Raw genomic sequence first — 24664 nt, forward strand, 5'->3', positions numbered from 1 at the left:
ATAAAAGTCATGTTTACTGAATTTTAATCAGTGCACTCAGTGTTCGACAGCATACAAAATATAGCAGAACGACAAAATAGTCTAGCATCTGAAGTGAAAAGATGTATAAAGTAACCAAAGCAGCACGTCGCAAGCGCAAACGAGGCACTAGATGCACGGCAAATAGAACCAAGGTTTTTTAGATCATCGATCGATTTATGAGAAGCGATTTGATCGATCCTCGATTTTTCTGATTAGCTCCTCCGCATATAGTCCACACGACTCTCACCGACAAAACGATCTACGAGACTCAGACGGTCCTGTTCGAGATCCAGGCCACCAGTCTGCCGAGGGCCGACGCGAAATGGTTCAAAAATGGGAAACCATTGCGGGCTGGGGATCGGTTCAGGCTCACCTCCGCTGGAGAGAATTTCTCGTTAGAGATAAAGAAGGCGATCCTCGAGGACGAGGGTGTGTACACGTGTCAATTTTCCAACAAACTCGGCGAGGCCTCGGCCGAGGGCTACTTGACAGTCAGCACCGTCGACGAACTTCGAAGGCCAAAGTTCATCGAACCGTTGGAAGACATCAATGTGGCCAAAGGAAACTCCGGAGAATTCAAGGCGATCTTCACCGCTGATCCCAAACCCGAAATGACATGGTAAGCGAATTCAAATCTTAGATTAAGCTGTACAGCTTGAACCTGCCCTTTACGTTACTCTTCTTTTAAGCGCTCCTTCCTCCACTCCATACAAATTCTATAAATTTGCAATTTTTTTTTATGCTGTTACTTAGAAACGCAAAATAAATTCTGTTCATGATTTATATTAATTTTTTGAAAAGGTGGTTCAAGGGTGAGGAGATTCCAATGGACGACAGTCGGCTGAAGTTCACCGTTGAGCACAAACCAATAGAGGACAAGCTTACAGAAACAACGGCAAAATTAAAAGTGCCGAAATCCACGAGTGACGATACTGGAGAATACACATTGAAGCTGAAGAACAAATACGGCGAAGCTGAAGCCAGCGTTAGTATCAATACGAGAGAAATTTATCTTATCAAAACCATTAAATGAAAGAATAATATTTATTTCTTATTACAATTAAATAATTGAACAAATTACTAAAAAATGATAGGAGATATTTTAAGAAGTATTAAACGCAATAATACGAAAATTTAAAAAATCCTGACAACGATGCTGCCGGTTGGAGTGATAAGGATTAATTCATCGTTGTACATCCACTAATAATATTCACCTCCCTTAACTAGGCTTTCCTGAATTTGCTGCTGCGTCCTGAAATTAGCGAATTGAAAGACGTTGTCTCGAACGTTGGCGAGTCTCTCACGTGGGAAGCTATCATCAAAGGAAACCCTAGACCGGACGTCACGTGGACGAAGGACGATGGCACGGTTCTCCAACAGGGAGACAGATTCGAGTTCGAGGAAGATAAGAGGGAGAACAAAGTCAGGCTCATCATCAAAAGCGTCGAGGTCGACGACAAGGGAACTTATCGAGTAGACGCTAAGAATTACTTAGGCGAAGCAAACGCTCAGGCAACTTTGACCACGCATAGTAAGTCTCTGTCATAAGTCTGACGATATGGTTTCCTAATTTCTATTCACCTCACAATTTCTATAAAATACATAAAATTGTGTGAAAAACAAGCTAGTAACTAGAATTTAGAAAAAATTCTAGTTTGGACATTTAACTTTCAGCCGAAACGCCGCTCTTCCTGAAATCTCTCAACAACGTGGAATGCAAGGATCGCGACGATTTGGAGCTGAAAATTCGCGTATCCGGCATACCCAGACCGACGTTAATGTGGTTGAAAGATGATCGCGAGATCAAGGAAGACGATCGGCATACGATCACCACGCACGTCGACGGTATCGTCGACAGCACCTATTCCATCAAAACCTTCTCTCAAAGCGACGTCGGAAAGATCAAGTGTCAAGCGACGAACGTCGCTGGAAGTTCTCAAACAGCTTGCGATGTGAAGATGCAAATGATCACGCCGATGTTCGGTGCCACGCTGCCGAAATCGACGGAAGTCGATGAGGGTGATTGTCTAGAATTGAAAGCGAAGGTTGACGGTAGTCCTATGCCGGAAATCGCTTGGTACAAAGACAGCGAGAAGCTCGTCCCGGATGACCACGTTAAGATCGAAATCCTCCCGGACGGCGCTACTAAAATGTCGATCGACTGCGTGAAACCGACCGATTGCGGTGCTTACAAACTGGTTATTATCAACCCTACTGGTGAACACTCTTCTTTGTGCGCTGTCGCTGTCAAACGTAAGTTCGTTCTTCAAAATAGATTGACTCAATAAAACATTTTACAATTATATTAGACAACAATGAAAAGAGAACCTTGAGCCTAGTTGCTTAGGGCTTCGTTCACGGTTAATATTATTAGACGAACATTATTTTTTTACTGTTTTTGTCTCTTTTGTCTAATCTACTGTTTTCTTTTTATTAATTATATTATTTACGTATTATACGTGTACACATAATAACGCTTAATAAAGTATCATTATTAAACGTTGCTATTTCTTGCAGCTCAAAGGAGGAAGCCATCTTTCTCGAAACCATTGGAGGACACCAAGGCGGTTGTCGGGCAGCCGTTGAAATTGGAAGCTCAGGTGGTCGCGTTCCCAAATCCGCAAGTGCAATGGTTCAAAGACGGCATACCGCTGCGACAAAGCAAAGAAGTTTACTTCATGAACGAACCGAACGGTATGATCGGTTTGAGGATCGACTACGTCCGTCCGGAAGACGCTGGCACTTATTCGATGACAGTTTCCAATGCGCTCGGCGAATGTGAAAGCTCTGCGAAGGTCGAAGTCGAGGAGAAAGAGAAACGACCGGAGTTTGTCTGCACCCTTCAACCGCTGTCCGTCATGGAAGGTTTCCCAGCGAAAATGGAGGTGAAAGTTCTCGGGAAACCAAAGCCTGAACTGCAGTGGTTCAAGAATGGCGAAGAGGTTTGTTTAAGAATATTAATTAAAAGTAATTAAAAAAACATTAACGACTCAACATATCGAGAAATCCTTGTATATTTTCAGATAATACCCGACGGTCAACGTATAAAACTGGTCAGTCTACCAGATGGAACTGAGGCATTGGTTATCGAGAACGTGACACCGGAGGACGCTGGAGAGTACCAAGTGATAGCAGGAAATACGGAAGGTACTTCCAACTGCAAGGGCACGCTCAGCATCCTCAGCAAGCTGCAGCCCGACCAAGCGGAAGAGAAGCCCAGTTTCGTGAACCCGATGCGAGACGTTTACGGTGAAGAAGGCCAGCCATTGAACCTATCCGCTTCCTTCAACGGTAATCCCTTCCCAGACGTGAAATGGTCCAAAGACGGTGCCCCCCTGGAGACGTCCGACCGCGTAACCGTGACTTGCGACGGAAAGAAAACAGAATTAGAAATAAATCCTTGCGTGCCGAAAGATGCTGGCGTATACGAGTGTCGCATATCGAATCCGCTCGGCGAGGACACGACCAAATCTACGGCCAACGTTCGCAAGGTCTTCCAGGAGCCAAACTTCCTGTTGAGATTCTCGGATCTACAACAAGTGCCCTGTTTCGATGCGAAGTTCCTAGCTCGCGTCAGCGGTGTCCCACGACCGGATATAACTTGGTACTTCAATGACAAGTTGATCGAGCAGGATAACGACAAGTATAAAATCAAACAGGACGGTGATGCTTGTTGTTTGTACGTGAAGGATTGTAATTACGACGATTCCGGGATGTACAAGTGCAGGGCGGTGAACAAGGCAGGCGAGGCTGAATGCATTGCCAATTTGACGGTGGTCGACAAGATGTAAGTCCCATTTTCTTTTATACAAGGCGACGTGTTACACTATTAACAGGTCAAATGTCGCCCTAATTTTACATAAATTCCCATATTGCCAACATGACTTTTTATTATAGATTACATATTATGGTGAAATATTATTTACAACAGACAAGTTAAAACGTTTAATCATGTGTGATGCATTTATTTCTGTGGACGTCACCGATGATATTTTAATAACGATGATAATATTGAATAATTTAAAAGCATTGAATATTCGAATTGTGTTTAATAGTCTTGACTTCATTTATGACCTTATGGCATTTACTGTATCAATTTTATTATATGAGATTTCATGATTTCAGAGGATCGGCGCAAAAGATGGAACCGCCGTCGTTCATGAAGAGGATCGGCGACTGCGAATGCTACAGAGGGATGCCAGCCAAGTTCACGGCCTGCATCACCGGTATCCCGGAACCTGAATTCGAATGGTTCCGCAACGGTGAGAAGATATGGCAGACTGACAGGATCAGAATGGAGCAAGAGGGCAGCCTGTTGCGCTTGATAATAGTAAACGTCGATGAACTAGACGCTGGGAAGTATACCCTGAAGATAACGAATCCCCACGGTGAAGATTCTTGCAGCGCGGATTTGATTTATGAATGTAAGTATCTGCATGATACATTCAAAGGACTATTCTTCTAACATTTGACAAAATTACTTATAAACAAAGGCATTGTAACTACGATTTTAGATCTATTTTATAAAACTCATATTACAAAATATTAGCATACTCTGATTAATATTGTATGATGCGTAAGATCTCTACCAAAAGTTTAAGAAACTATGTCCAATATTTGAAACGAAAAATTTTTGGGAAACTTGATTATTAATTAGATTCGTATTTTATTGTCAATTACAATAGCGTTGGAGCCGCGCGCGAAGAAAGCCTTGGGAGATCAGTACGCCGACTTCGACAAGTATCGAAAATCCGGCGTCCCGCTGCCCTTGGCCGACCGACCCATCATCAGCAGGATGATGGACCGTCACCTAACATTATCCTGGAAACCATCCATCCCCATCGGACCCCGAATCCCGGTGACATACCAAGTAGAGATGTGCGAGCTCCCAGACGGCGACTGGTTCACCGCTCGCACTGGCATTCGTAGCTGCGTCTGTGACATCCGCAATCTGGAACCGTTCCGTGACTACAAATTCCGCATCCGCGTGGAGAATAAATACGGAATCAGCGACCCGTCACCGTTCGCACAAACCTATCGCGCGAAATTGGAACCTGAACCACCTAAGTTCTTCCCATATCTGCCACCCGGCATCGATTTCCGTCCGGAGACTAGTCCGTATTTCCCGAAGGACTTTGACATCGAACGACCGCCCCACGACAACTACGCCCAAGCTCCGAGGTTCCTTCGCCAGGAACACGACACGCAATACGGCGTGAAGAATCACAACTGTAATTTGTTCTGGTTCGTCTACGGTTACCCGAAACCGAAGATGACTTATTTCTTCAATGATCAACTGATCGAGTCCGGCGGCAGATACGACCAGAGTTACACTAGGAACGGGCAAGCTACTTTGTTCATTAACAGAATGCTGGAGAGGGACGAGGGAATATACGAGGCGGTTGCTACTAACGAGCACGGCGAAGCTAGGCAAAAAGTGCGGCTGCAGATAGCCGAGTATCCGACGTTCATCCAAAGACCGGAAGAAGCTATCGTGATGATTAGGAGAACCGGACAGCTGATGGCTCGCGTCACCGGTGTTCCCTTCCCGGAGATTAAATGGTACAAGGATTGGAAGCCTCTCACCTCTTCCTCGAGAATAAGAGTACGTCGCATTTTAAATTAAATACAGCGAACTAAATGTTCGTATAAATTTTAGAACTAATTATCTTTTTTAACATTGCAGTTGACGAATTAATTTTTGTTTACATTCAATGTTAAAAAGTAACTCAATTTTAAAATTTATACGAATATTTATGTACTTCACTGTACGTTGTTTAAAGAATCTTCATCTTTATCATTAACCATGAGCGCTTAAATTTTTTAGATCGAGTTCCACGAACCGGATACAACCATTCTGATAATTAACGACACAATTGTGAAGGACGAAGGTCTGTACTCCGTGAGCGCAAGGAACGTGGCCGGTTCCATTTCCTGTTCGGTGATGCTTCACGTGGAGGAGAACGAGATGGAATACGGGTACAGAACGTACAGAAGGAAGTCAGACATCAGACCTCGTCGCGACAGACCGTACAGCGACCTGTACGATCTCGGCGACGAACTGGGTCGCGGCACCCAGGGCGTCACCTATCACGCCGTGGAGAGGAGCACCGGAAAGAACTACGCGGCCAAGATAATGCATGGAAAGGGCGAGCTCAGGCCGTTCATGTACAACGAGATAGACATAATGAACGACTTGAATCACAGGAAGCTGTTGAGGCTGCACGACGCTTATGAGACCGATGTATCTGTCACGTTGGTCATGGAACTGTATCCTTTAAAACAAATGCTTACTTATAATTGTTTTCAAATCCTGTTAGGCAAAGTTGAGTTTATAAAACCTGATGGTTGTTATAAAACACATATCATTATATTTCTTAACCGACAAACAGAGCTGCTGGTGGCGATCTGGTAGACACTTTGACGAAGCAGGCCTATTACACCGAATCGGAGATCGCTGGTTATATCAGACAACTACTGTGGGGATTGGATTACATGCATAATAATCATTACGCTCATCTTGGATTAACGGTTAATCTCTTCGTATGCTCTTGCGCGAATTATTTCCATACAGAAATTAATTACAAAAATGTTTGACGTGTTTATAGCTCGGAGATCTATTGATCTCGCACACGGGTGGCGATGATCTGAAGATCTGCGATTTCGGCCTCGCCAGGAGAATAACACCGACGAAGCTGATGACATTGGGGTACGGCATGCCCGAGTACGTCGCGCCGGAAGTGACCAATAACGAAGGAGTATCGTTCAGCACGGATATGTGGAGTGTAGGAATCATTACGTATATCCTGCTCTCGGGAATCTCACCGTTCCGGGGTAACAACGATCGAGAGACGTTGATGAAGATCAGGGAAGGAAAGTGGGATTTCGATGATCGCTGGAAAAACATTTCCGAGGAAGCCAAGGATTTCATTCGTTCGCTGTTAATGTATAACTGCGAGAGGCGAATGGATGTCTCGACTGCCCTCGCTCATCCTTGGCTAACGTATGCGGATAGATCTCCGACCGATTTGTACAAAATCCCGTCGGAGAATTTGAAGAATTATTACAAACTCTATCGGTTAGTAACTAATTAATCACTCGTTGAAAATCTAAAGGTTGCTGTCCACTAAAATTGCACGAGCATAACGTAACTAGATATTCGATATTCAAAATCGCGTAACTTAAAATAGTCTTTCATCTTTGAAATATCAGATATAATTTTAAAAAATTACTATTTCGGCCTGGGAAGAACAGATTCTTCTAAATTTTTACTTGTGCTCTGTTTCAGCGATTGGTACAACAACGCTTCCTGCAGGACATGGTTCCGCAGACGCAAGCTGGAGACGGCCTTCGAACACCCATCGAGAATGGTTTATCCACCTGGCCACAAATATACTCCTGAGCCAAGTGACGACAGGCCGTACACTCCCATAAAGAGACCTCCGCCTAAAGGTTGGGAAAACCAATACCCAACGAGAGAACCGATCGACACGGAGATTGGCATCATCAAGAGTGAGAGTCAGTGAGTATCGAGAAATTTGAAACCTGTTATATTCTAGAACAGGGGTGACGAACCACTACGTCAGGCAGGAATCGTTCTTATACCAATTAAAAACCTGGCTCTATCATTTCCGAATAATTGGACATAAAAGAATGGAGCAATGGTCAGTGAAATCGATGTAAAGTCAAGGGCCGTAAAAAATGTCTGCCAGTTCGTCATTCCTGTATGTTGTAGAAACTGATTAAAAATGAATAAAATCTTTCAGCTACCAAAATGGACCGGACACCTATCTCCTTCAACTTCGGGACACGGACTTCCCTGTTCGTCTACGCGAGTACATGAAAGTTGCTTGCAACCGTAGCCCCGGATTCTCTCGTACCATTGCCGATGAAAACTTCGATTGGAGGGTAAACTTACGAGCAACGAGAACATCACTTATCATTCTTAAAAATCATTTAATTATTTGACGTTTCGTTGTAGACGCCTATTATAAGGGAACGTCGTCGTTTCACTGACGTTATGGACGAAGAAATCGACGACGAGAGGCGAGCGAGGATCAATAGATACGGTTCGCCGGATACCTTCACCTTGAGGCGCTTGAAACACGAATTGGGAACCCGTTTGGACAGTTACGCGGAGGCGGAGGCAATGTTGGAGTCGAAGAAAGAGGGACACCCGCCATTCTTCCGTGAAAAGCCGCAGATCAAACCGATCGAGCCCGGAAAGCCCGCGTATCTGGCTTGTTTAGCTGTGGGCAGCCCTAAACCGGTGATTCAGTGGTACAAGAACGATTTGATGATTCAGGAAACCCATAGAATAAAAGTGACCGAGGACCAGGATGGCCGATCCATTCTTAGTTTCAACCCGACGAAGGAACACGATGTAGGAAGCTACAAAGTCGTAGCGAGAAACACCATAGGGCAAACTGTGGTCAGAACGAGATTGGTGGAAGCTGTCGTCCCCTCGGGTCCTGACTCGCCTGACGTACGTAAAGAATTCTTACTTCTATCAATCAGGGCTTGAAAACAGGCATTACCGTACTTAAGGATTTATTGGCTATACAGTCAATCCCAAAAGTTTAAAGTACCTTAGAAAAACGCATTTCCTATAATTAAAAAGAAATCGGAAGAATAATGCTAATAATAAATAGCTACGTGTTAAAAAGTATAGAAGCAAATATCCAATTAAGTATTGACGCTGACGAAAATTTTTTTTTTCTTCAAAATTGCGAAAAATGCTTCAAATAAAAGTTGTTTTTCTTCTAATTTCGATATTTAATGAGTTACATATGATTATATGGCATTTTATTGATGTTGACAAAATCCGACCATTCCACCGTCGAAACGGCGAACTTTTGGAAAAAAATTTCGTTTTTCCTCAATAACTCCTAAACCGTTGAATATACGGGAAAATTGCATGAGACCTTTCTTGTAGAGGACGACGAGATCTACAATTTCCATATAAAAGTTTGTTGCTAGCATTAATAGTTTACGAGTTATTAACGAAAAACGAAAAAACAGTTTTTTGCAAATTACTCGTAAACTATTGAAGCTAGCAAATAATTTTTACATGGAAATTGTAGATCTCGTCATGCTCTACAAAAAAGATCTAATGCAATTTTTACGTATCTCCAAGGGTTTAGGAGTTATTGAGGAAAAACGAAATTTTGGAAGAAATTGAAGGGGTACCCCTTGGAAAAATCTCGGAAAAATCGAAAATTTTTTTTTTGTTGTTTATTATTAGCAATGTTCTTCCGACGTCTAATTTCTTTTTAAAAAATGCGTTTCTAAAGTGCATAAACTTTTAGGATTGACTGTATAGCCAATTCATCCTTAAACCGTGACAATCCTCCACCCAGTGTATCAACGTTCTCCACCCTCTGTCACATATATTACTATAAGAGAAACGTTTCTATTCCAGCTTACCGAAGTTTCGGACACGGAAATACTCCTGAGATGGAAGCAACCAAAGTACGATGGTAACTCCCCTGTGTTATGCTACAATCTCCAGTACAAGGAAGCCGACACGCTCGAATGGATAGACGTTGGCTCGAACATCGACCACGAGTTTTACCTGATGAGGGATTTAAAACCAGACACGAGTTACATTTTCCGTCTCGCGGCACGGAATCGCATCGGCTGGAGCGCACACGGTATTGCCTCAAAGCTGATCAAAACCAGGCTTCCAGGTTGCCCGAAGGTACAGATCACGCGGGCGATGAGACACCTTCAGGAATTAACCGAATCGGGTCAAGAGATAGTCCTAGAAGAGGACAAACCGCACATGGATTACTCGATCGAGGAGCACCCGTTCGAGTGGAGCACAGAGACGAATCTCACCAGCAAGTACAGCTTCATATCCGAGATCTGGCGCGGTCAATTCTCCGTTGTAGCGAAGGGCGTCGACAAAAGCACAGACCGCGTAATAGTCGCCAAGATCATGGAGCTAAACACAGAGACGGAGAAACAGGTGAACAGAGAATTCGACGCGCTACGCTCGTTGAGACACGAGAGAATAGTGTTGTTAGAGGCGGCATACAAGTCGCAGGGATCGCCGATCGCGGTATTCATCTTGGAAAAGCTTCAGGGTGCCGACATCCTCACGTACTTTTCAAGTCGGCACGAGTACACGGAGAATTGCGTGGCTGTGGCCATCTCGCAGATATTGGACGGTCTTCAATATCTCCACTGGCGAGGATACTGTCATCTGGACATTCAACCCGACAATGTAGTGATGTCCACTGTCAGATCTGTCCAGGTGAAACTGGTCGACATGGGTGCAGCGAGGCTCGTCAACAAATTGGGCACCTCGGTGCCGAAGGCTGGCCATCCGGAGTACAGAGCACCGGAAGTGTGGAACGAAGAACCGGCCCATCCTCAAACGGACGTATGGATGGTCGGTGTTCTTATGTACGTCCTACTGTCTGGTATCTCGCCGTTCCGTGGGAAGGACCCTGACGAAACGAGACAGAACATTCTGTTCGTCAGATACAGATTCGAGTATCTATTCAAGGAATTGAGTCAGGAGGCGACCAGGTTCTTTATGTTGATCTTCAAACGGGCACCGCAGTACGTATAATTTCTATTTTTTAATATAGATCTGTTCCGAGATCCGCAACTGTGTCCGCATTTGGCTTCGATTTTGGAAACAGAGGAGCCTCCGTTGTCAGAATCTTGAAAGAGATGCAAGATTGACAGCAGATCTTGCGGTCTGCAACTCAGGCGCTCCTTTTAATGTAAAATGAATTGAATCGTGAAGATCGTTGCAGATTGACTGCAGGATCTACTTCCTATGTGCTTCCAGTTTGCTTCAAAATTTGAACAGCAAGCACTGCTTCCTAAATGCGGACAAAGCGAAATTGCGGATAGCAATGTTCTTACGCGCTACGATTCGTTCGATTTGTACATCCTGCTTTAAATCTATAGTTATTCTGATTCAAGAATCTGATAAATAGGCAATGGACGAAATCTGACAATGTAGGCTTGACTAACAGGCAGGGATCGTATAATTTGTCCCTCGGCCGGAAAGTGGGGGCGACGCGACCATGGTTGGGACCACGGATCGTATAATTTGTCCCTTGGCCGGAAAGCGGGGACGACGCGAATATGGTGGGGACTGGTACTTGATGGGGGTATGTTAGGCATGGTCAGCGAAGGCGCATGAAGAGAATAGTAGTGGGGATCGAAATACGGGCGAAAAAGAGGGGAAGCGAGCCGTGCGGAAAAAATTATACGATCTCTGGTTGGGACTGGTACTTGATGGAGGTATGCTAGGCATGGTCAGCGATGGCGCATGAAGAGAATAGTAGTGGGGATCGAAAAACGGGCGAAAAAGAGGGGAAGCGTGCCGTGCGGGATAAATTATGAGTTCCCTGTAACAGGGATGTTATCTGTTTCCTCTTCTTTTCAGTAAAAGACCATTGGTGGAGGAATGCCACGAACACAGATGGCTACAGCTCTCGGACTTCATGATCAAGAAACGCGAGAGGGCCGTGTTTCTGGGTAACAGGCTGAAAGAATATAACGAGGAATACCACGAGGAAAAAGCTAAAATAGCGTCCGATCAGCAAAGTCTGGCGACCGAGAGTCTGTTTGGGTCTACGCAGAAATTAATTAGATCGACTAGCATACAAGAAGAGCTGCTCACCACGTTTTAATGAATAAAGCTACTTTAATTAAGCCGATGATTTTCCAATTTTCTTCACGCGACCGTAACGTTCCGCGTGTCTAGTCAGTCTCTCGAAGGACAAGGAAGAGTAACCGAAAAACAATGGAGAATCGTAAAAACCTTTCCTTGTTCTCTCTTTTGTTATTATTTATTTGTTACTGTCGATTGTTTTAACGAGACATCATCAGCCGCTCATATGTACGTTACGCCACAGACGTACCGATAAGGAACGAGGGATAGGATAATGAGTATTGAAATATAACGCTGGATAAATCAGATTTTAAACAAGTCAAGGTACAAATCGGAACCTTTGAAATTGTACAAAAGCGATGGTTATATAATAACGAAATAAAATATTAAATAACTATAACAAGGCTTTATTATTAAATATCGGCTTTATTTACAAATTATGATCTGTCGTCATTACAATGCTCTATAAAAAGGATAAGTATATTGTACACGAGACTCCCTCTTTTTCTCCTCTCACTCATTTAACAACAAAGTATCGTAGAGCACTCCAAAAATTGCGCACGAGTAATGAAATAGAAAATAACAAATAAAATCTCCCTAGAATAAGAAGACTAGTAGCAAATGATATGATATAGAAGTTGATCGATCACCGAATTATTTTGAAAACGCACGTAATCAAATTTGAAATGATCATCGAAATAAAAAAAAAGCTAAATTCAGAATTTAATATACAATTACGTTGTTATAGCATTATTCATTGATTTGAATCATCTTTTTGCATACTGTATGACATAGTCTTTGACCTTATTTCGAAAGCATTCCTTGTCTTTTATAAATAGATCGGCAGCTTCTCTGTTCAATGGATCATCGAAATTTAATAAATCCTGAAAAGAGTTCGATTAAGTAAGGCAATCCGAAAACTGTTTCGGGATCTGATCATCGAATGCTTACGGTGAAGAGAGAGTTTAAGCCCCATACAACATCTTTCAGCTTACGAGTAGGTGCCCATCCCATTTCATCTATACTGCTCTGTCTCAAAATTGAAAGACACACGTTACCATCCTCGCTAATATTAGGATGCCATAACTTTGTTAAGCATTTAACTTTAGGTGGCTGAAAATATCGTACCAGTTATAAGTAGGCTATGATTAATACAACATGAGGCACTTATGAGGTACTTATGCATAGTGAGGCATTTCTACACTATGCGTTGTGTAAAAATTATTTCCACAGAGGTTACATCAAGGATTTCCATCAGGGTTGATAAAATTTTAAAGGAAGTCAATGACGATCAAGGGGTCCGAATATACACTGGCGACTAATCAGCAATATCAAGATCCCATTGATTACGGATAAAATTTATTAACAAAATTGAAACTTATTGATATGAAGTTACATAATGTAGTAAAGAAGAAATCACATGATATAAATATAAGGGAAAAAGTACACTAAAATTATTTAATATGTTTTAAAAACCAATATTACATGCCTCGCCCAGTATAATACTTACAGCCATGTTATATTCTTCAGGTATATAAATCTGAAAATAAAATCGACCACCCATCCAATATCCTTCGTCAGGGACAATTGTTAGACTAAACTCGTGTAAACAATGAGGATCAGGAAACTTTACTTGACATGTACTAGGCAAAGTTTGTTCCATTTCTTGCACCTAAATAATTGGAGAAAGAAGTTTCTTAAATAAGAGTCAGCAGTTTTTAAAGATTAATCATCGTACCTCTTTAATTAACAATTTATCACGGACTGAAACACGTTTCGTGTAATCTCTCGTTTTCGAGTTTGCTATTTCGCCATCCTTCTTCAGTTTCCCTCTTAAAGTTATCATATTTCCTTTTAACTTCTGTGAACGGATATTTAATAAAAATACGTATATACTAAGAATATAAAGACGCAAGCTAAACAAGAACTATGACATTTGTATCGAATGTTAAAGAACAATGCATTATTCGTAATAATATGATAACCCCACTTCGGTAAACAGGATACTAAAAGATACTCTATTACACACTCTGTTAGTTTACAAAATTAATAGATAAACCAGCTTTCAATCTGAGATTTAATTATTAGAAAACATTTGAGAATTTTATTGTTAAATACTGCCTGACGTTTATTGTAGAACAGTTTGAGCTTAAGGTTAGAATTATTCGATACCTTCGATTTAACTGAACGGTACCTTATAGTATATAAATACAGCAAAATCTTATTACGCCCTTTCCTAATATATGCAAAGTATATTTAGCGATTATGTATTTCATTAATCTGTATTTCAAGTATTCTACGTGACATTCGAAACGAAACAGTAAACATTGAAGTTCACTCGAAGTCTAAATTTTGTACTGTAGATAGCAGTATCAGTATCGTCGCACTCAGAAGCGGCCCCTTGTTACGCATCCTAATCGTACATTAATTAATTTTATTTTGTATTGTGAAAAAAATATTTTTTCTAATGATAGATACATCCTCTTATTGTTAAACAAAAATATTTCTTCTCTATTATAAAACAACAAATATCATTCTGTTTCAAATACTGTGTATGTGAATAAACAATAAATAGATGGATAAAGAAATGAACAAGTAAAAATGAACTAAGAAAATTTATTATTTCCTTCATTTCGACGTAGTAAAATACAAATTATACAAATGTACAATTGTACAAACATACTTCTTATAATTTCTCTTATACACTTTTTACCCGTTTTCTAAACTAAGTAGTAATTGTTTTAAAAGGTATTTCAGGTTATTTTAGCAGCTATGAAATGGATATGAATATCACGATTATAGCAAGGCTACTATAGAAAATCACGATCACGGTCGTGATTATACTCAATCACCAGTCGTGATCGTGATTTTGTGATTACCGTGAAAAATCACGGTCAGTGATTTTGAACGCCGTCTGTTTTGTGGTGCAATATTCAGTTATAATTTAAAATTATTCTCTCATCATCTTTTCCTTCTGTCTAGCAAGCTTCTTCTTGCTAAGTTTCTTTTTCGATGGCTCTTCTTCTGGGCTTTTTACCACGAAATCTTCCTTTTCAGTTAGAATTACCTCAATGTGACAAGGCGAGCTCATGTACGCTAAAAGAACATGTACAAATTAGTTAAACTGCAAAATTCAAAGCTGAGTTGTTGTACGATTATTTTTATAAATACTGACGATTAATGCGTCCGTGAGCTCTGTATGTTCTTCTGCGTAAACATGGAGCTTGGTTTACTTGAATATGATTGATCACAAGACGGTCAAGGTCTAGGCCATCAACGTCAGCATTGCTTTCAGCATTTTTCAATAGTTGCAGTAAAAATTCTGCAGATTTTTTGGGCCAACGACCTAAACATGGAAAATTAAAGACATTTATTAATCAATCATTAAACTGTCTCCAACAAAAAACTTGAGAGCATGTTATTCTTTATTAAGTAGGGTGACTTACCTTGTGTAGTGCCAAACTGTTTAGCTTGAGCACATCTACCAACACCACCATTGAATCTCCGGAATGGGACACATTCCTTATGCTCGATCACGTTTTTCAAATATTTCTGTGCTCTTCGCAGAGACAAATTCTTAATAGCTCGTGCTGTTTCATGTGTGTTCTACAGTACAAAACCCAATGAATTTCATCGAATTAATAAACATACAGTCCCAATACCCTTTCTTAGCATATGTCGAGAAGTTTAGGGTTAGATTTATTAAAATTTATATGTTGCATCGTTTATTTACCTTGAAGTGTACTCGCAGGCTGGAACCTCGTGCTTTGCACGATTTCGCCGCGTTTACCGGTTCTTGAGAGTAACGTCCCATTATGTGATAAAATCACAAAAATTTGATGACACTATCACGTCGGCCTCGTTGCGGCTTGTAGGAACGCACATGCGTAGAACGCAGAACTTTTACGCATGCACAACCGAGAGTTATAAATTTGATTTAAATTTGTGAATTTGACGATAATTTTTTTAAACCATTTAAAAAACATTTAGATATGAAGGATACTTTTTGAAAACACGGTCTACTTTTATTAAATGAAATTTCGTTAAGAGAATCTGTGTAAATAAATTCTTCTATCGATCGAAGCTATCATACGAAGGTTTAATTGATTTTAGAAATTATAAAAAAGCTAATTCTATATATGAGAAAGCTAAATCTGCTTTGGTGCTAATGTTCAAACCTTATATATCTTACATACATATTTATTAATACTTTATATTATATCTTACATTCAAGATGTACACATGCCTATAGATAGAGTAGATATTTTATTCACACGTAAGACTTTTTGCATGATCAATATCAATTGATTCTACAATAATATATGCCTTATTGAGTTGATCAAGAGATTTTTCGATATGGCTTTTAATAAGATATATATTAGTGCCAGAATCTATTCTGTGATCTATTGTACTGTATCTACTTAGTAAATTTTGTAATTCAGACCATCTAGAAATGATTCTATTTAAAGGCAATACCCAATGTAAATCATGCGAAGATAAATTGTTACCGTTATAAAGTACTTGTACATTCATGTCGCTACTAATCACAATCTGTGTATAAAGGGTCAAGAAGTCCGAATTATCATCACATGCTAGCATACAAAAGTAAATTTTGGAATTTGACATTCTAACGCTCCAGCTGTCTGAAATTACAAGTTTGTTCTTATGGTCATTTATTAAATCAGCAAAATCGTGAATTATATCTGAATCAATAGATTCTTGTATCACATTTTCCTGATTTTCAATTATAATTTGGTTACGCTCTTCGGGATCTTCCTTCTTTTTTACTGCTCGTTTTGATGAGTAACGAGGGCAACTGGGAAAAATAGAAGGTACTGCATCCTCAGTAAGCTTTGGACATCTCAACAAAACGTTCTCCAGTACACCATTAGGAGATAAAACAGCTTGATATTTTTGGATATCGGTTTCTGCAAAATGTAGACTACAAACGGCAGAATATTTTGTTGGTGTCCAATTCTTACGAGGAATAGCAGCAATCCATTTTTTGCGCAGTTCTTCGTTTTTAGGCAATAAAAATATGGACAGGTAGCTCTTGTCTCTTAAAATACTATCATAATTTCCCTTACAATTGGGAACACAACACCGCCGTGGCATTATAAATCGATAAATATAATGTAAAATGCAATTTGTATATATATGTACACAAATATTTGTAATTGTAATTCGACCAGTCGTTCGCAACCCAGACCATATGTATCCTATTTCGAGTGACTTAACCACAGCAAGGCTCACTGCTGTACTTGTCGTTTCCAGTTCGCAAAAATTGGCGACTTCTCGAATTTATCATCCCAAGACCTAATTAAAAATCAACATCGTTTTAGAATACTTGTTTATCATTTACTTATATATTCTTAGAGAACAAAAAGGATCAACAATTGTAGTTGCGAGAATTCATAACATACAGTAGCAATATCACATGATGTTTATGAAACGTATCGTGGCTAAGACATCTTGAGGATTTTAACGTATGTACGAGTAATAAAATTACACTTTAGGCACTTCAAGAACTACCTGTGAAAATGACGGCAGTCTGACAGAATATTGGCTTGTGGAGTTCTAGGATTGAGAATGGCCGTTGGCAACACTCCACGAGTTGCAGCGTGCTGGCGTCGCAATGTGCATCCGGAGTTAATTGGAAATAAAGGAATTAAACTGAGAATACTGATGTCAAATCTGACGACTCGCGCGTCTTTCGAGTGCGACGATACGGGCGCCATACTGTTGTTACGTCTCTATTTTATCAGTACCGGCATTCGTTCGGCATCGTTTAACTTGTTAAGTTGACAGCAGACAGTAGACAAAGAAGCAGTCAATAAAGTGGTGAATATTTTTCATGTCTTCCGCTAAAAAGTACATTCCGAATAAGCATAGAAGTATCTAAGAAGAACAGATCTAATTCATTTCATTCGAAGGTCGTATTTATTACTTTTCTACCTTAATCAAGTGAGTAAAATTCAATCAATTCTTGACGATTAGTTAAGCGTCAGACAAATATAATCAATATGCAAGATACAAACATTTTGCATGGACCAACAGTGTCTTTAATAGAATTTAAGAATATATCATTGGGACAATTGATCCTGAATCAAATAAGAGTCCACAGTGGCTGGGTAGCACAGGTAAATCATCTCATTTTAACATAACATAATATATAAGATGTCCCGAGATTAAATGATTAAATTGTACCAGCATGTTCTACAAGAAAAAATGGGAAAATGAAAATGTTATATAAATGTGGGTCTGGAAATGTTTTATAAAAAAGTCATAATAAAAACATAAAATCTAAAGTTAATAACAAGTTCGTTTGACATTGGAATTATGGAAATATCTGTACTGTCATGATGAGTAAACAAATTAGTATCAGTTCTAAAATGACAATTCGCAGTAAGAACTGATAGGAAGAATTTCAAGCTTGTATTCGAACAAGAGATGAAATAAAAACGTAAACTTCTTTTCAATATAGTGTGTTTGCAGACTTTGCATTTTTATTCATAAAACATCCTGGTCCAGTTTGATGGTTTAATCCGGAAACACCCTGTATAAACAATAATGCAAGATGTTCTGTACATTCATGAAAAGTGTGAATCTTTTAGATAGACGCATATACACGAAAAACACATACGTTTAAAGATATATTAGATATCAGCCAAAGATTGGCCATTGCTCTTGACAAAGAGGGATTAAGAAAGGATGACCGTGTAGCTATATGCAGTGAAAACAATCTAGAATTTAGCATAGTAGTTTGTGCTGCATTTTACTTGGGTGTCACCGTTTGCCCATTGAACCCTCTTTACACAGAAAGGGAGTTGAAACATGCATTGAGTATATCTAAACCAAAGTACATCTTCGCCTCGGTTATTGGAGCGAAGACTGTGCAGAACGTTGCACCTCAATTAGACTGGCTCTCAAAATTGATCATGTTAACAGAGTCCAAAGACAATAAACTGTCATCAATCAACAGTCTGATATCAGATATAACAATTCCTGATAACTTTAAAGCCTGCTCGGTAGACGTAAACAATCACGTAGCAGTTATTTCATGTTCCAGCGGTACTACAGGTTTACCGAAAGGCGTAATGTTGACAGATAAAAACTTCTTGGCCGTGATACAAAATATTGGAGCTGCGCAACCGCACAATATGTGTGCCAATGTAACGTGCTTAGCTTTGTTACCATTTTTCCACGCGTATTCTTTTTCCATGATACTAGCAAGACTAGTTTTCGGTAATAAGAACGTGATTCTGTCGCGTTTCGATGAAAAGATGTTCCTACGTAGTATAGAAAAGTATAAAATTGAAAATATAACTCTCGTACCACCGCTGATGGTATTCCTAGCGAAACATCCCATTGTAGACAAATACGATTTGTCTAGCATTAAAGAAGTTTGGTAAGCGCGATTTTCTATGTGTTGAATCAAAGTAAATTGCTTAAATTTGATTTAATAATTTTTGCTTAATAAGGTGCGGGGCTGCGCCTTTATCCGAAGATATCGCGAAGATGGTCGCAAAAAGATTAAATATACCGACGATAAAACAAGGATACGGATTGACGGAAACTACTTTAGCTGTACTCAAGTCGCCGATTGGTAGTACGAAGTATGGGAGTGTAGGAAAGTTAGTTCCAGGAGTATCAGGTAAGGATCAAAATCTATTTTTTCCTTCCAAATTCTCATTTCATATTTTATATTCAGCAAAAGTAATACCGATCGACGAAGGTGAATCAAATAAACCTCTGGGACCAAATTGTGTGGGAGAATTATGTTTCAAAGGAAACGTTATCATGAAAGGATACTGCGACAATGAAGAGGCGACAACGGCATGTATCGACAAGGACGGATGGTTCCATTCCGGTGATATAGGATACTACGACGAGGAGGGTTATTTCTATGTAGTTGATCGAATGAAAGAACTTATCAAGTATAAGGGATACCAAGTGCCACCAGCTGAACTAGAAGCAATATTACTAACGTGTCCTGGGATTCAAGACGCGGCGGTTGTTGGACAGCCGCACGAAGAGGCGGGAGAACTGCCGACTGCCTTCGTCGTTAAACAAGAAGATTCTACTCTAACGGCTGAGGATGTTGCGAACTTTGTCAATGGTAAGTACTTTATCTAGTCCAGGAGTTATCAAACTCGCAAATCCTAGAAATGTGGCCCGTGATGTCAAATCATCTGCGATCTTAAAATACAGGGCGGTTCACGAGATATTACCACATACGTATCATACAACAGCCAGGAAAATTTGGAAACTCCTAATCGTTTCACAAACGAATTTATCTGTAATGTCTGATATCTGTTTCAGAACGTGTATCGAGTCATAAACGACTTCGCGGAGGCATCAAATTCGTTAAGGACATCCCGAAAACGGCGTCGGGAAAAATCCTTCGCCGAACACTTCGCGACACGCTCAAACCAAAATTATAAAAAGTATTTTATTCTATTTACATTTATTTTGAAGAAACTCGATCAAGTTTTATATCGAAACATATCTTCGAATGAGAATCAATTTTAGTTTACTCTAGTCACATGCTCCAGATATTTTAACATTACATGCAAATATATGAAGAATCGTTTGTCATCCAATTATACTATTTTCCTACTTTTTGCTTCACTTCATACGGTATGTGATTCAAATACCATTGGTGAATTTGACCAGGGGCAGTGGCCAGCACGCCCTTTTCATTTGAAAATGTAGTTTCCGCGTTATATGGATATTGTTCCCCGTAAAAATCAGTTAATGTACCACCAACAGCGTGGAGGACAGCCTCAGGAGCACACGTGTCCCACCTTTTGCACCCTTTACTGGCGAACACATAAGCATGAGCCTTGCCCTCCAATAAAAGTATAACCTATCGAAAATAAATTGAAATAATGAACTGACTTAAACAAACGTCTGATTCATATATACCTTAAATCCCGCCCCGCCCACTCGTAAAATTTCGTCCGGAGACAAAGCAGTTATAGCTGCTTGGACGTTGCTATCGGAATGCGAACGAGTAGTCGTAACAATCCTTTTTCCCTCTGGTGGTGCGCTTGGTGCAAATCCACCATACCCCACGCCGACTATACCCCAAAGAGTACGTCCCAAGACGTTATCCGTATTATTTTTATAATACGGTTGATGAATCACACCTCCGACCGCTCTTTGCCCAACTGCCACTCCTACTAAGACTGTGACATGCTCTACGAGGCCCTGAGTATATTCAGATGTTCCATCCAATGGGTCTACCCAAATGCACACATCTTTGGGATCGATATCCTCCAAATGAGCAGGCAGTTTTAGTTTCAACACTTCTTGGTCTGCCTCAGTTACAACCCAGTCGGATGGTACCTCGCAATTTGACGGTTCTTCCTCGCCAATGATAGTAATATTCGGAAACTGCTGACTTAGCGAGGCAATGATACACCTTTGGGCACAACGGTCGGCTTCAGTTTGTAAATCGTTTTTGCCCTTTTCTACTATATTTAGCCCACCATGAGTCATAACGTCTCTGATAATTTTACCTGCCCTCACAGTAGCAGTTATAGAAGAAGCCACTATTCTGGACAACAGACAAGCACTTTGCGCCATTTTTCTCACTTGGTTTTCAAACAAATTGTTCACATTGAACCTCAACAGACACGATGCCTTTGAAACCTGTGGCTAATTATGCCACTTATATTCGGTGATAAAAATGTTAAAAAAAGCTTAGAAAGTATGCGCGTTCCTCAAGGATACATTAGGTAACCCACAAGAAAGTGTAAAACGTTCTAACAGGTTTATCAGAATTTTTAAATCAATTCTTGATTCCATGCATCCATCGAACAGCAGTTCGTATTATTTAATTCGATTATTAGCGAGTCCTAGGTTGGAAAAGAGACAAATGATCGTCAACGTAATTCAACAATGAAAAAAAGAATAATGAAAGAACTTACGAACTCGACTGAATTACCAATGATGCATATCATTCTGTAAATATCTATTGTTATCTTAAACGATATTGTTAATCCGTACAGGTTTTAAGTATGTAACTGCCCGCCAAAAATACATTCAAAAGACAATAGCGAATAAAGCTGTCATTTATTACTTTTGGGTGTCACGCTCTGTACGTATACAACGCGATTAAGTAATTCGTGAGTCCCGCAGTAAAATGTAATGTGCGTACACGCGTGATCTCGAAGAGCATACGCTTAATAATTTAACGATTACTGTTGGACGGAGTAACAAACGTGATTATGTTACGTAAACAGCTAATGGCATTACCAATTACTTGTTTATCGCCGATAACCAAATCGCAGAATCGTGTCATCTTTTGTGTAATAAATAAACGTATTTCGTACTCGAATTTTATGCAGTTGCCTTATCAACAAATAGAATCGATAGATAATAATGACATCGAAGCGAGCACGATGAAACATGAAAATATTCCTTCGATATTCTATGAATATTTAACCAACGTTACCCCAAAATTCAAAGACAAGATTTTGGAGAATTACTTTACGGTCACGAGCATAAATAATACCGACCCGTATTTAATAAGCCGAGAAATAGGCAATGATTTCGTTGCATTAATTAAAGACGATTTACTTGAGAGTGTATCTCATGTAATTGAATTAAATCCAGGGTTCGGCGTACTGACCGAAAGCTTGCTGCAAGCTGGTGTACCATTCATAAATCTGTATGAGAAATACAATGAATTTCATTCCACGTTAAACAATTTAAGTAACGCGTACCCCGGCCGACTTAAAATAAAGAGGGGAAACCTCTTTACCATGTCTAAAATGTTGAATTTAAATATTAAAGAGAAACCTCATACAAACATATGCGAACTTTTGGGTGATATACCAAGACGAAAATGGGACGATGAAAGTTGTATGCAAATAATTGGGACAACGACTAAACATTTATTTGTAAGGCATTTAATAATAAGCATAATATTCCAGACAGGCTTTATGATGTATGGAAGACCGATCTTTTACCTTGCCCTATCACCTTCTGTATGGAACGTTAGTATTAGAATTGAGAAAACTCTTCTTCTCTTTAGCTGTCTGACTGTTAAGTTGCTCTATTTTTAGACGTTTATGTACAATGGTAAAAAGGCTTCGACCAACTGTATCATGTTTAATATATTATTGGATTACAAAATATTTGGTACGATAGACAGGAGAGGATTTATTCCATGTTTGAGAAAAAAGAAAAAGGTGAACAATAATAAAGGACGAAAAACTGATAGTGAGATGCTCTATGTCGTCAAGTTAGAACCGAAGGCTGACCTCCTTAAATTATTTGATGGAAAGGACAGTCTAATATACTTTTGGCATTTTGTGAGACATCACTTTTATAAACCATCGTTAAGAGTGATTCCTGCATTAGAGTGAGTACTGATGGTGTAAAAAAAAATACTTTCCTCATTACTAATTGAGAATTCTTACAGAAAAATAGTACCAGATTGTGGTCTACGATTGATAGAAAAGAATTATAATATATTTACTGAATTCGGCCACTTGAGCCCTAGTCAGGTCTTTGATCTCTTTATAGAGTTCAAATCTTGGCCTGAATTCAAAGATAGCTCATTTTTGTTGAGCGCCAACGAGATCAAAAAAACATATGATCCTTACATGGAGGAATGTGAATGAATATCGATATAACGCAAACATTGTTAGTAAATCTGTACATGTTTATCAAATGTATCAAAGATCATCAATTCGAATTAAACGTCGTTTCCTTATACAACTATGTATTAAATTTAAGTAGTGGGAGTAAAAAGTTCAATTAACAGAGAATGCTTCACTATGATTGGCTATTAATCGTGATTCTCTTATTTTATCCGAGTATGGTTGACCTTGAGAATTGAGGGTCACGTCAGGTCACAAAGAAACATGGTGAAGCATCTATACACTGTCATCAGTATCTTTAGTTACTCAGACCAATTAAAAAGCTACTTGATGATGTAAGTGAGTGGTAACAATAAATCGAGGTTTCTATAATGTGCTGTTGAATATTTGTAGAAAATTTAATATTTCTACCGATTTAATTTGAAGACGGTCATGACGACGAACATGAAGTGGGTGATTTTCGGTATCGCATTAACAATATATAATTGTATAGGCCAGGATATTCTATTTCCTGACGACAAACAGATACCTCACACTGTCAGCGTGGATGGTACGACGTCAACGGTAATTATACTCTAGTCAATGTGCAAAGTAACATGAAGGAGCAACGCGTCTAATAATAATGGCAAATTTGTTGATCATTGTTTTAGACAACGAAGCCTCCGTTGTCATCAGACGGATGTCCCGATGGTATGCAAAATTACGGAAATGCAACTGACAAAATTTGCGATTGTAAACCGAAATTTTTTCATTTCCCGATGGACGATAAATGCTATGAAGTTTATTTTCAAGGACCCTGTAAACAGGGAGAATACGTGTTTCCTAACGATGAGCTTATACCGCATTGTGTGAAAAACCCTTGCTCGACAAACGGTTTGGTAATGTACAACGACAGCTGCTATACTTTAAACAAAGTGGGACATCCTTGCAACTCCTCGGAAACCTTGAGCGTGAATGAAACTACATTACAAGTCGAATGCTTGGACACAGAACTCGCGGTGTTTATGTTAATCACAGTACCCCCGAGAAAATGCCCTGCAGGAAGCCGCAGAAATTCTGTTGGAATATGTAAAGAAATAGCTTGAACGAACAAATGGGTCATTGGATTCTGAACTCGCTTTGCACACATTCTCTCATTATATCCCTAATGCTTTCTATGGTTGGACTTGATACTTTCCATCTGTGCATACGAAGTGGGTCCGGAATCTCTTGAATCATCCGCAGACTTTTTTCCATAAACGAATTATGTTCGTATAAGAAGGCATTTGGATTTCTCTTTGCACGGAACGCCCAATATATTACGAGAGTATAACACATAATTATAAAATATATTTTGTACTATCCTTAAGTATGCTTCTTATAACACGAAATTGTTAAAATACTTTTAAAT

At 39.7% G+C, this 24664-nt stretch overlaps 7 protein-coding genes and 1 long non-coding RNA gene across 19 annotated transcripts in view; 5 read left to right on the top strand and 3 right to left on the bottom strand.

Annotated features, from left to right (window-relative positions):
• Obsc (Obscurin) overlaps positions 1-12059 on the top strand; it is a 51293-nt gene extending 39234 nt beyond the window's left edge. For all 9 annotated transcript variants that reach the window (XM_018034643.2, XM_018034641.2, XM_018034642.2 and 6 more), the window contains 16 exons: positions 238-640; positions 823-1006; positions 1249-1552; positions 1696-2274; positions 2539-2963; positions 3045-3808; positions 4147-4445; positions 4707-5626; positions 5849-6291; positions 6414-6552; positions 6630-7099; positions 7310-7543; positions 7788-7929; positions 8003-8506; positions 9443-10590; positions 11432-12059. In XM_018034643.2, coding sequence (XP_017890132.1) covers positions 238-640; positions 823-1006; positions 1249-1552; positions 1696-2274; positions 2539-2963; positions 3045-3808; positions 4147-4445; positions 4707-5626; positions 5849-6291; positions 6414-6552; positions 6630-7099; positions 7310-7543; positions 7788-7929; positions 8003-8506; positions 9443-10590; positions 11432-11678 — 7205 coding nt within the window. In that variant the 3' untranslated portion in view covers positions 11679-12059. The remainder of the gene's footprint in view (positions 1-237; positions 641-822; positions 1007-1248; positions 1553-1695; positions 2275-2538; positions 2964-3044; positions 3809-4146; positions 4446-4706; positions 5627-5848; positions 6292-6413; positions 6553-6629; positions 7100-7309; positions 7544-7787; positions 7930-8002; positions 8507-9442; positions 10591-11431) is intronic.
• A 6-nt stretch (positions 12060-12065) lies between these two features.
• LOC108631001 (NEDD8-conjugating enzyme UBE2F) lies at positions 12066-14037 on the bottom strand. Of its 2 annotated transcripts, XM_018034644.2 has the most exons (5): positions 13854-14037; positions 13398-13520; positions 13170-13331; positions 12611-12772; positions 12066-12543 (listed from the first exon to the last, which is right to left on the bottom strand). In XM_018034644.2, exons 2-5 carry the CDS (start codon positions 13503-13505, stop codon positions 12427-12429), a joined length of 549 nt encoding a protein of 182 aa, XP_017890133.1. In that variant the 5' UTR covers positions 13506-13520; positions 13854-14037; the 3' UTR covers positions 12066-12426. The 2 variants fall into 2 exon arrangements, with proteins under 2 accessions (XP_017890133.1, XP_017890135.1); XM_018034646.2 differs by lacking the exon at positions 13854-14037 and having other exon boundaries at positions 13398-13825.
• Positions 12547-13116, top strand: LOC113465071 (uncharacterized). Its single transcript, XR_003389898.1, has 3 exons — positions 12547-12656; positions 12769-12833; positions 12893-13116. It is a non-coding gene; the product is annotated as an uncharacterized LOC113465071 (long non-coding RNA).
• A 335-nt stretch (positions 14038-14372) lies between the features above and the next one.
• On the bottom strand, positions 14373-15576 carry LOC108630963 (60S ribosomal protein L17-like). Its single transcript, XM_018034572.2, has 4 exons — positions 15393-15576; positions 15106-15265; positions 14835-15005; positions 14373-14755 (listed from the first exon to the last, which is right to left on the bottom strand). Exons 1-4 carry the CDS (start codon positions 15471-15473, stop codon positions 14610-14612), a joined length of 558 nt encoding a protein of 185 aa, XP_017890061.1. The 5' UTR covers positions 15474-15576; the 3' UTR covers positions 14373-14609.
• Positions 15577-17661: 2085 nt separating this feature from the next.
• LOC108631007 (luciferin 4-monooxygenase) lies at positions 17662-20262 on the top strand. The gene is made up of 5 exons (XM_018034661.2): positions 17662-17799; positions 18274-19067; positions 19141-19313; positions 19371-19778; positions 19982-20262. The coding sequence occupies exons 1-5, from the start codon at positions 17683-17685 to the stop codon at positions 20101-20103; spliced, it is 1614 nt and encodes a 537-aa protein (XP_017890150.1). The 5' UTR covers positions 17662-17682; the 3' UTR covers positions 20104-20262.
• LOC108631009 (3'(2'),5'-bisphosphate nucleotidase 1) lies at positions 20098-21690 on the bottom strand. Of its 2 annotated transcripts, none has more exons than XM_018034667.2 (3): positions 21599-21690; positions 20588-21522; positions 20098-20528 (listed from the first exon to the last, which is right to left on the bottom strand). In XM_018034667.2, exons 2-3 carry the CDS (start codon positions 21248-21250, stop codon positions 20268-20270), a joined length of 924 nt encoding a protein of 307 aa, XP_017890156.1. In that variant the 5' UTR covers positions 21251-21522; positions 21599-21690; the 3' UTR covers positions 20098-20267. The 2 variants fall into 2 exon arrangements, with proteins under 2 accessions (XP_017890156.1, XP_017890155.1); XM_018034666.2 differs by having other exon boundaries at positions 21595-21686.
• A 193-nt stretch (positions 21691-21883) lies between these two features.
• Positions 21884-23757, top strand: mtTFB2 (mitochondrial transcription factor B2). Of its 2 annotated transcripts, XM_026818493.1 has the most exons (5): positions 22439-22531; positions 22603-22665; positions 22735-23033; positions 23094-23317; positions 23668-23757. In XM_026818493.1, exons 1-4 carry the CDS (start codon positions 22523-22525, stop codon positions 23293-23295), a joined length of 573 nt encoding a protein of 190 aa, XP_026674294.1. In that variant the 5' UTR covers positions 22439-22522; the 3' UTR covers positions 23296-23317; positions 23668-23757. The 2 variants fall into 2 exon arrangements, with proteins under 2 accessions (XP_017890154.1, XP_026674294.1); XM_018034665.2 differs by having other exon boundaries at positions 21884-22665.
• LOC108631011 (uncharacterized) lies at positions 23326-24658 on the top strand. The gene is made up of 2 exons (XM_018034669.2): positions 23326-23838; positions 23925-24658. Exons 1-2 carry the CDS (start codon positions 23707-23709, stop codon positions 24357-24359), a joined length of 567 nt encoding a protein of 188 aa, XP_017890158.1. The 5' UTR covers positions 23326-23706; the 3' UTR covers positions 24360-24658.
• Positions 24659-24664: the final 6 nt, after the last annotated feature.

This window comes from Ceratina calcarata, unplaced genomic scaffold (assembly GCF_001652005.2).
Source record: "Ceratina calcarata isolate Rehan_Ccalc_2016 unplaced genomic scaffold, ASM165200v1 scaffold8, whole genome shotgun sequence".
Classification (NCBI taxonomy): Eukaryota; Metazoa; Arthropoda; class Insecta; order Hymenoptera; family Apidae; genus Ceratina; species Ceratina calcarata.

What these genes read in the sequence shown, in the direction of transcription:
- LOC108631001 (XM_018034644.2), bottom strand. Translation starts at nt 13,505, where the DNA reads ATGATAACTTTAAGAGGGAAACTGAAGAAGGATGGCGAAATAGCAAAC. An exon ending in CTGAAGAATATAACATGGCT is followed by an intron (nt 12,773 to 13,169) that starts GTAAGTATTATA and finishes CGATATTTTCAG; the next exon opens with CCACCTAAAGTTAAATGCTT. An exon ending in GCTTAAACTCTCTCTTCACC is followed by an intron (nt 12,544 to 12,610) that starts GTAAGCATTCGA and finishes AACTCTTTTCAG; the next exon opens with GATTTATTAAATTTCGATGA.
- LOC108630963 (XM_018034572.2), bottom strand. Translation starts at nt 15,473, where the DNA reads ATGGGACGTTACTCTCAAGAACCGGTAAACGCGGCGAAATCGTGCAAA. An exon ending in GCCTGCGAGTACACTTCAAG is followed by an intron (nt 15,266 to 15,392) that starts GTAAATAAACGA and finishes TTTGTACTGTAG; the next exon opens with AACACACATGAAACAGCACG. An exon ending in ACAGTTTGGCACTACACAAG is followed by an intron (nt 15,006 to 15,105) that starts GTAAGTCACCCT and finishes TTCCATGTTTAG; the next exon opens with GTCGTTGGCCCAAAAAATCT.
- LOC108631007 (XM_018034661.2), top strand. Translation starts at nt 17,683, where the DNA reads ATGCAAGATACAAACATTTTGCATGGACCAACAGTGTCTTTAATAGAA. An exon ending in GTTAGTTCCAGGAGTATCAG is followed by an intron (nt 19,314 to 19,370) that starts GTAAGGATCAAA and finishes TTTTATATTCAG; the next exon opens with CAAAAGTAATACCGATCGAC. An exon ending in TGTTGCGAACTTTGTCAATG is followed by an intron (nt 19,779 to 19,981) that starts GTAAGTACTTTA and finishes TATCTGTTTCAG; the next exon opens with AACGTGTATCGAGTCATAAA.
- LOC108631009 (XM_018034667.2), bottom strand. Translation starts at nt 21,250, where the DNA reads ATGGCGCAAAGTGCTTGTCTGTTGTCCAGAATAGTGGCTTCTTCTATA. An exon ending in TGGGCGGGGCGGGATTTAAG is followed by an intron (nt 20,529 to 20,587) that starts GTATATATGAAT and finishes TATTTTCGATAG; the next exon opens with GTTATACTTTTATTGGAGGG.
- mtTFB2 (XM_018034665.2), top strand. Translation starts at nt 21,895, where the DNA reads ATGTTACGTAAACAGCTAATGGCATTACCAATTACTTGTTTATCGCCG. An exon ending in TATCACCTTCTGTATGGAAC is followed by an intron (nt 22,666 to 22,734) that starts GTTAGTATTAGA and finishes CTCTATTTTTAG; the next exon opens with ACGTTTATGTACAATGGTAA. An exon ending in AGAGTGATTCCTGCATTAGA is followed by an intron (nt 23,034 to 23,093) that starts GTGAGTACTGAT and finishes GAATTCTTACAG; the next exon opens with AAAAATAGTACCAGATTGTG.
- LOC108631011 (XM_018034669.2), top strand. Translation starts at nt 23,707, where the DNA reads ATGACGACGAACATGAAGTGGGTGATTTTCGGTATCGCATTAACAATA. An exon ending in TGGATGGTACGACGTCAACG is followed by an intron (nt 23,839 to 23,924) that starts GTAATTATACTC and finishes TCATTGTTTTAG; the next exon opens with ACAACGAAGCCTCCGTTGTC.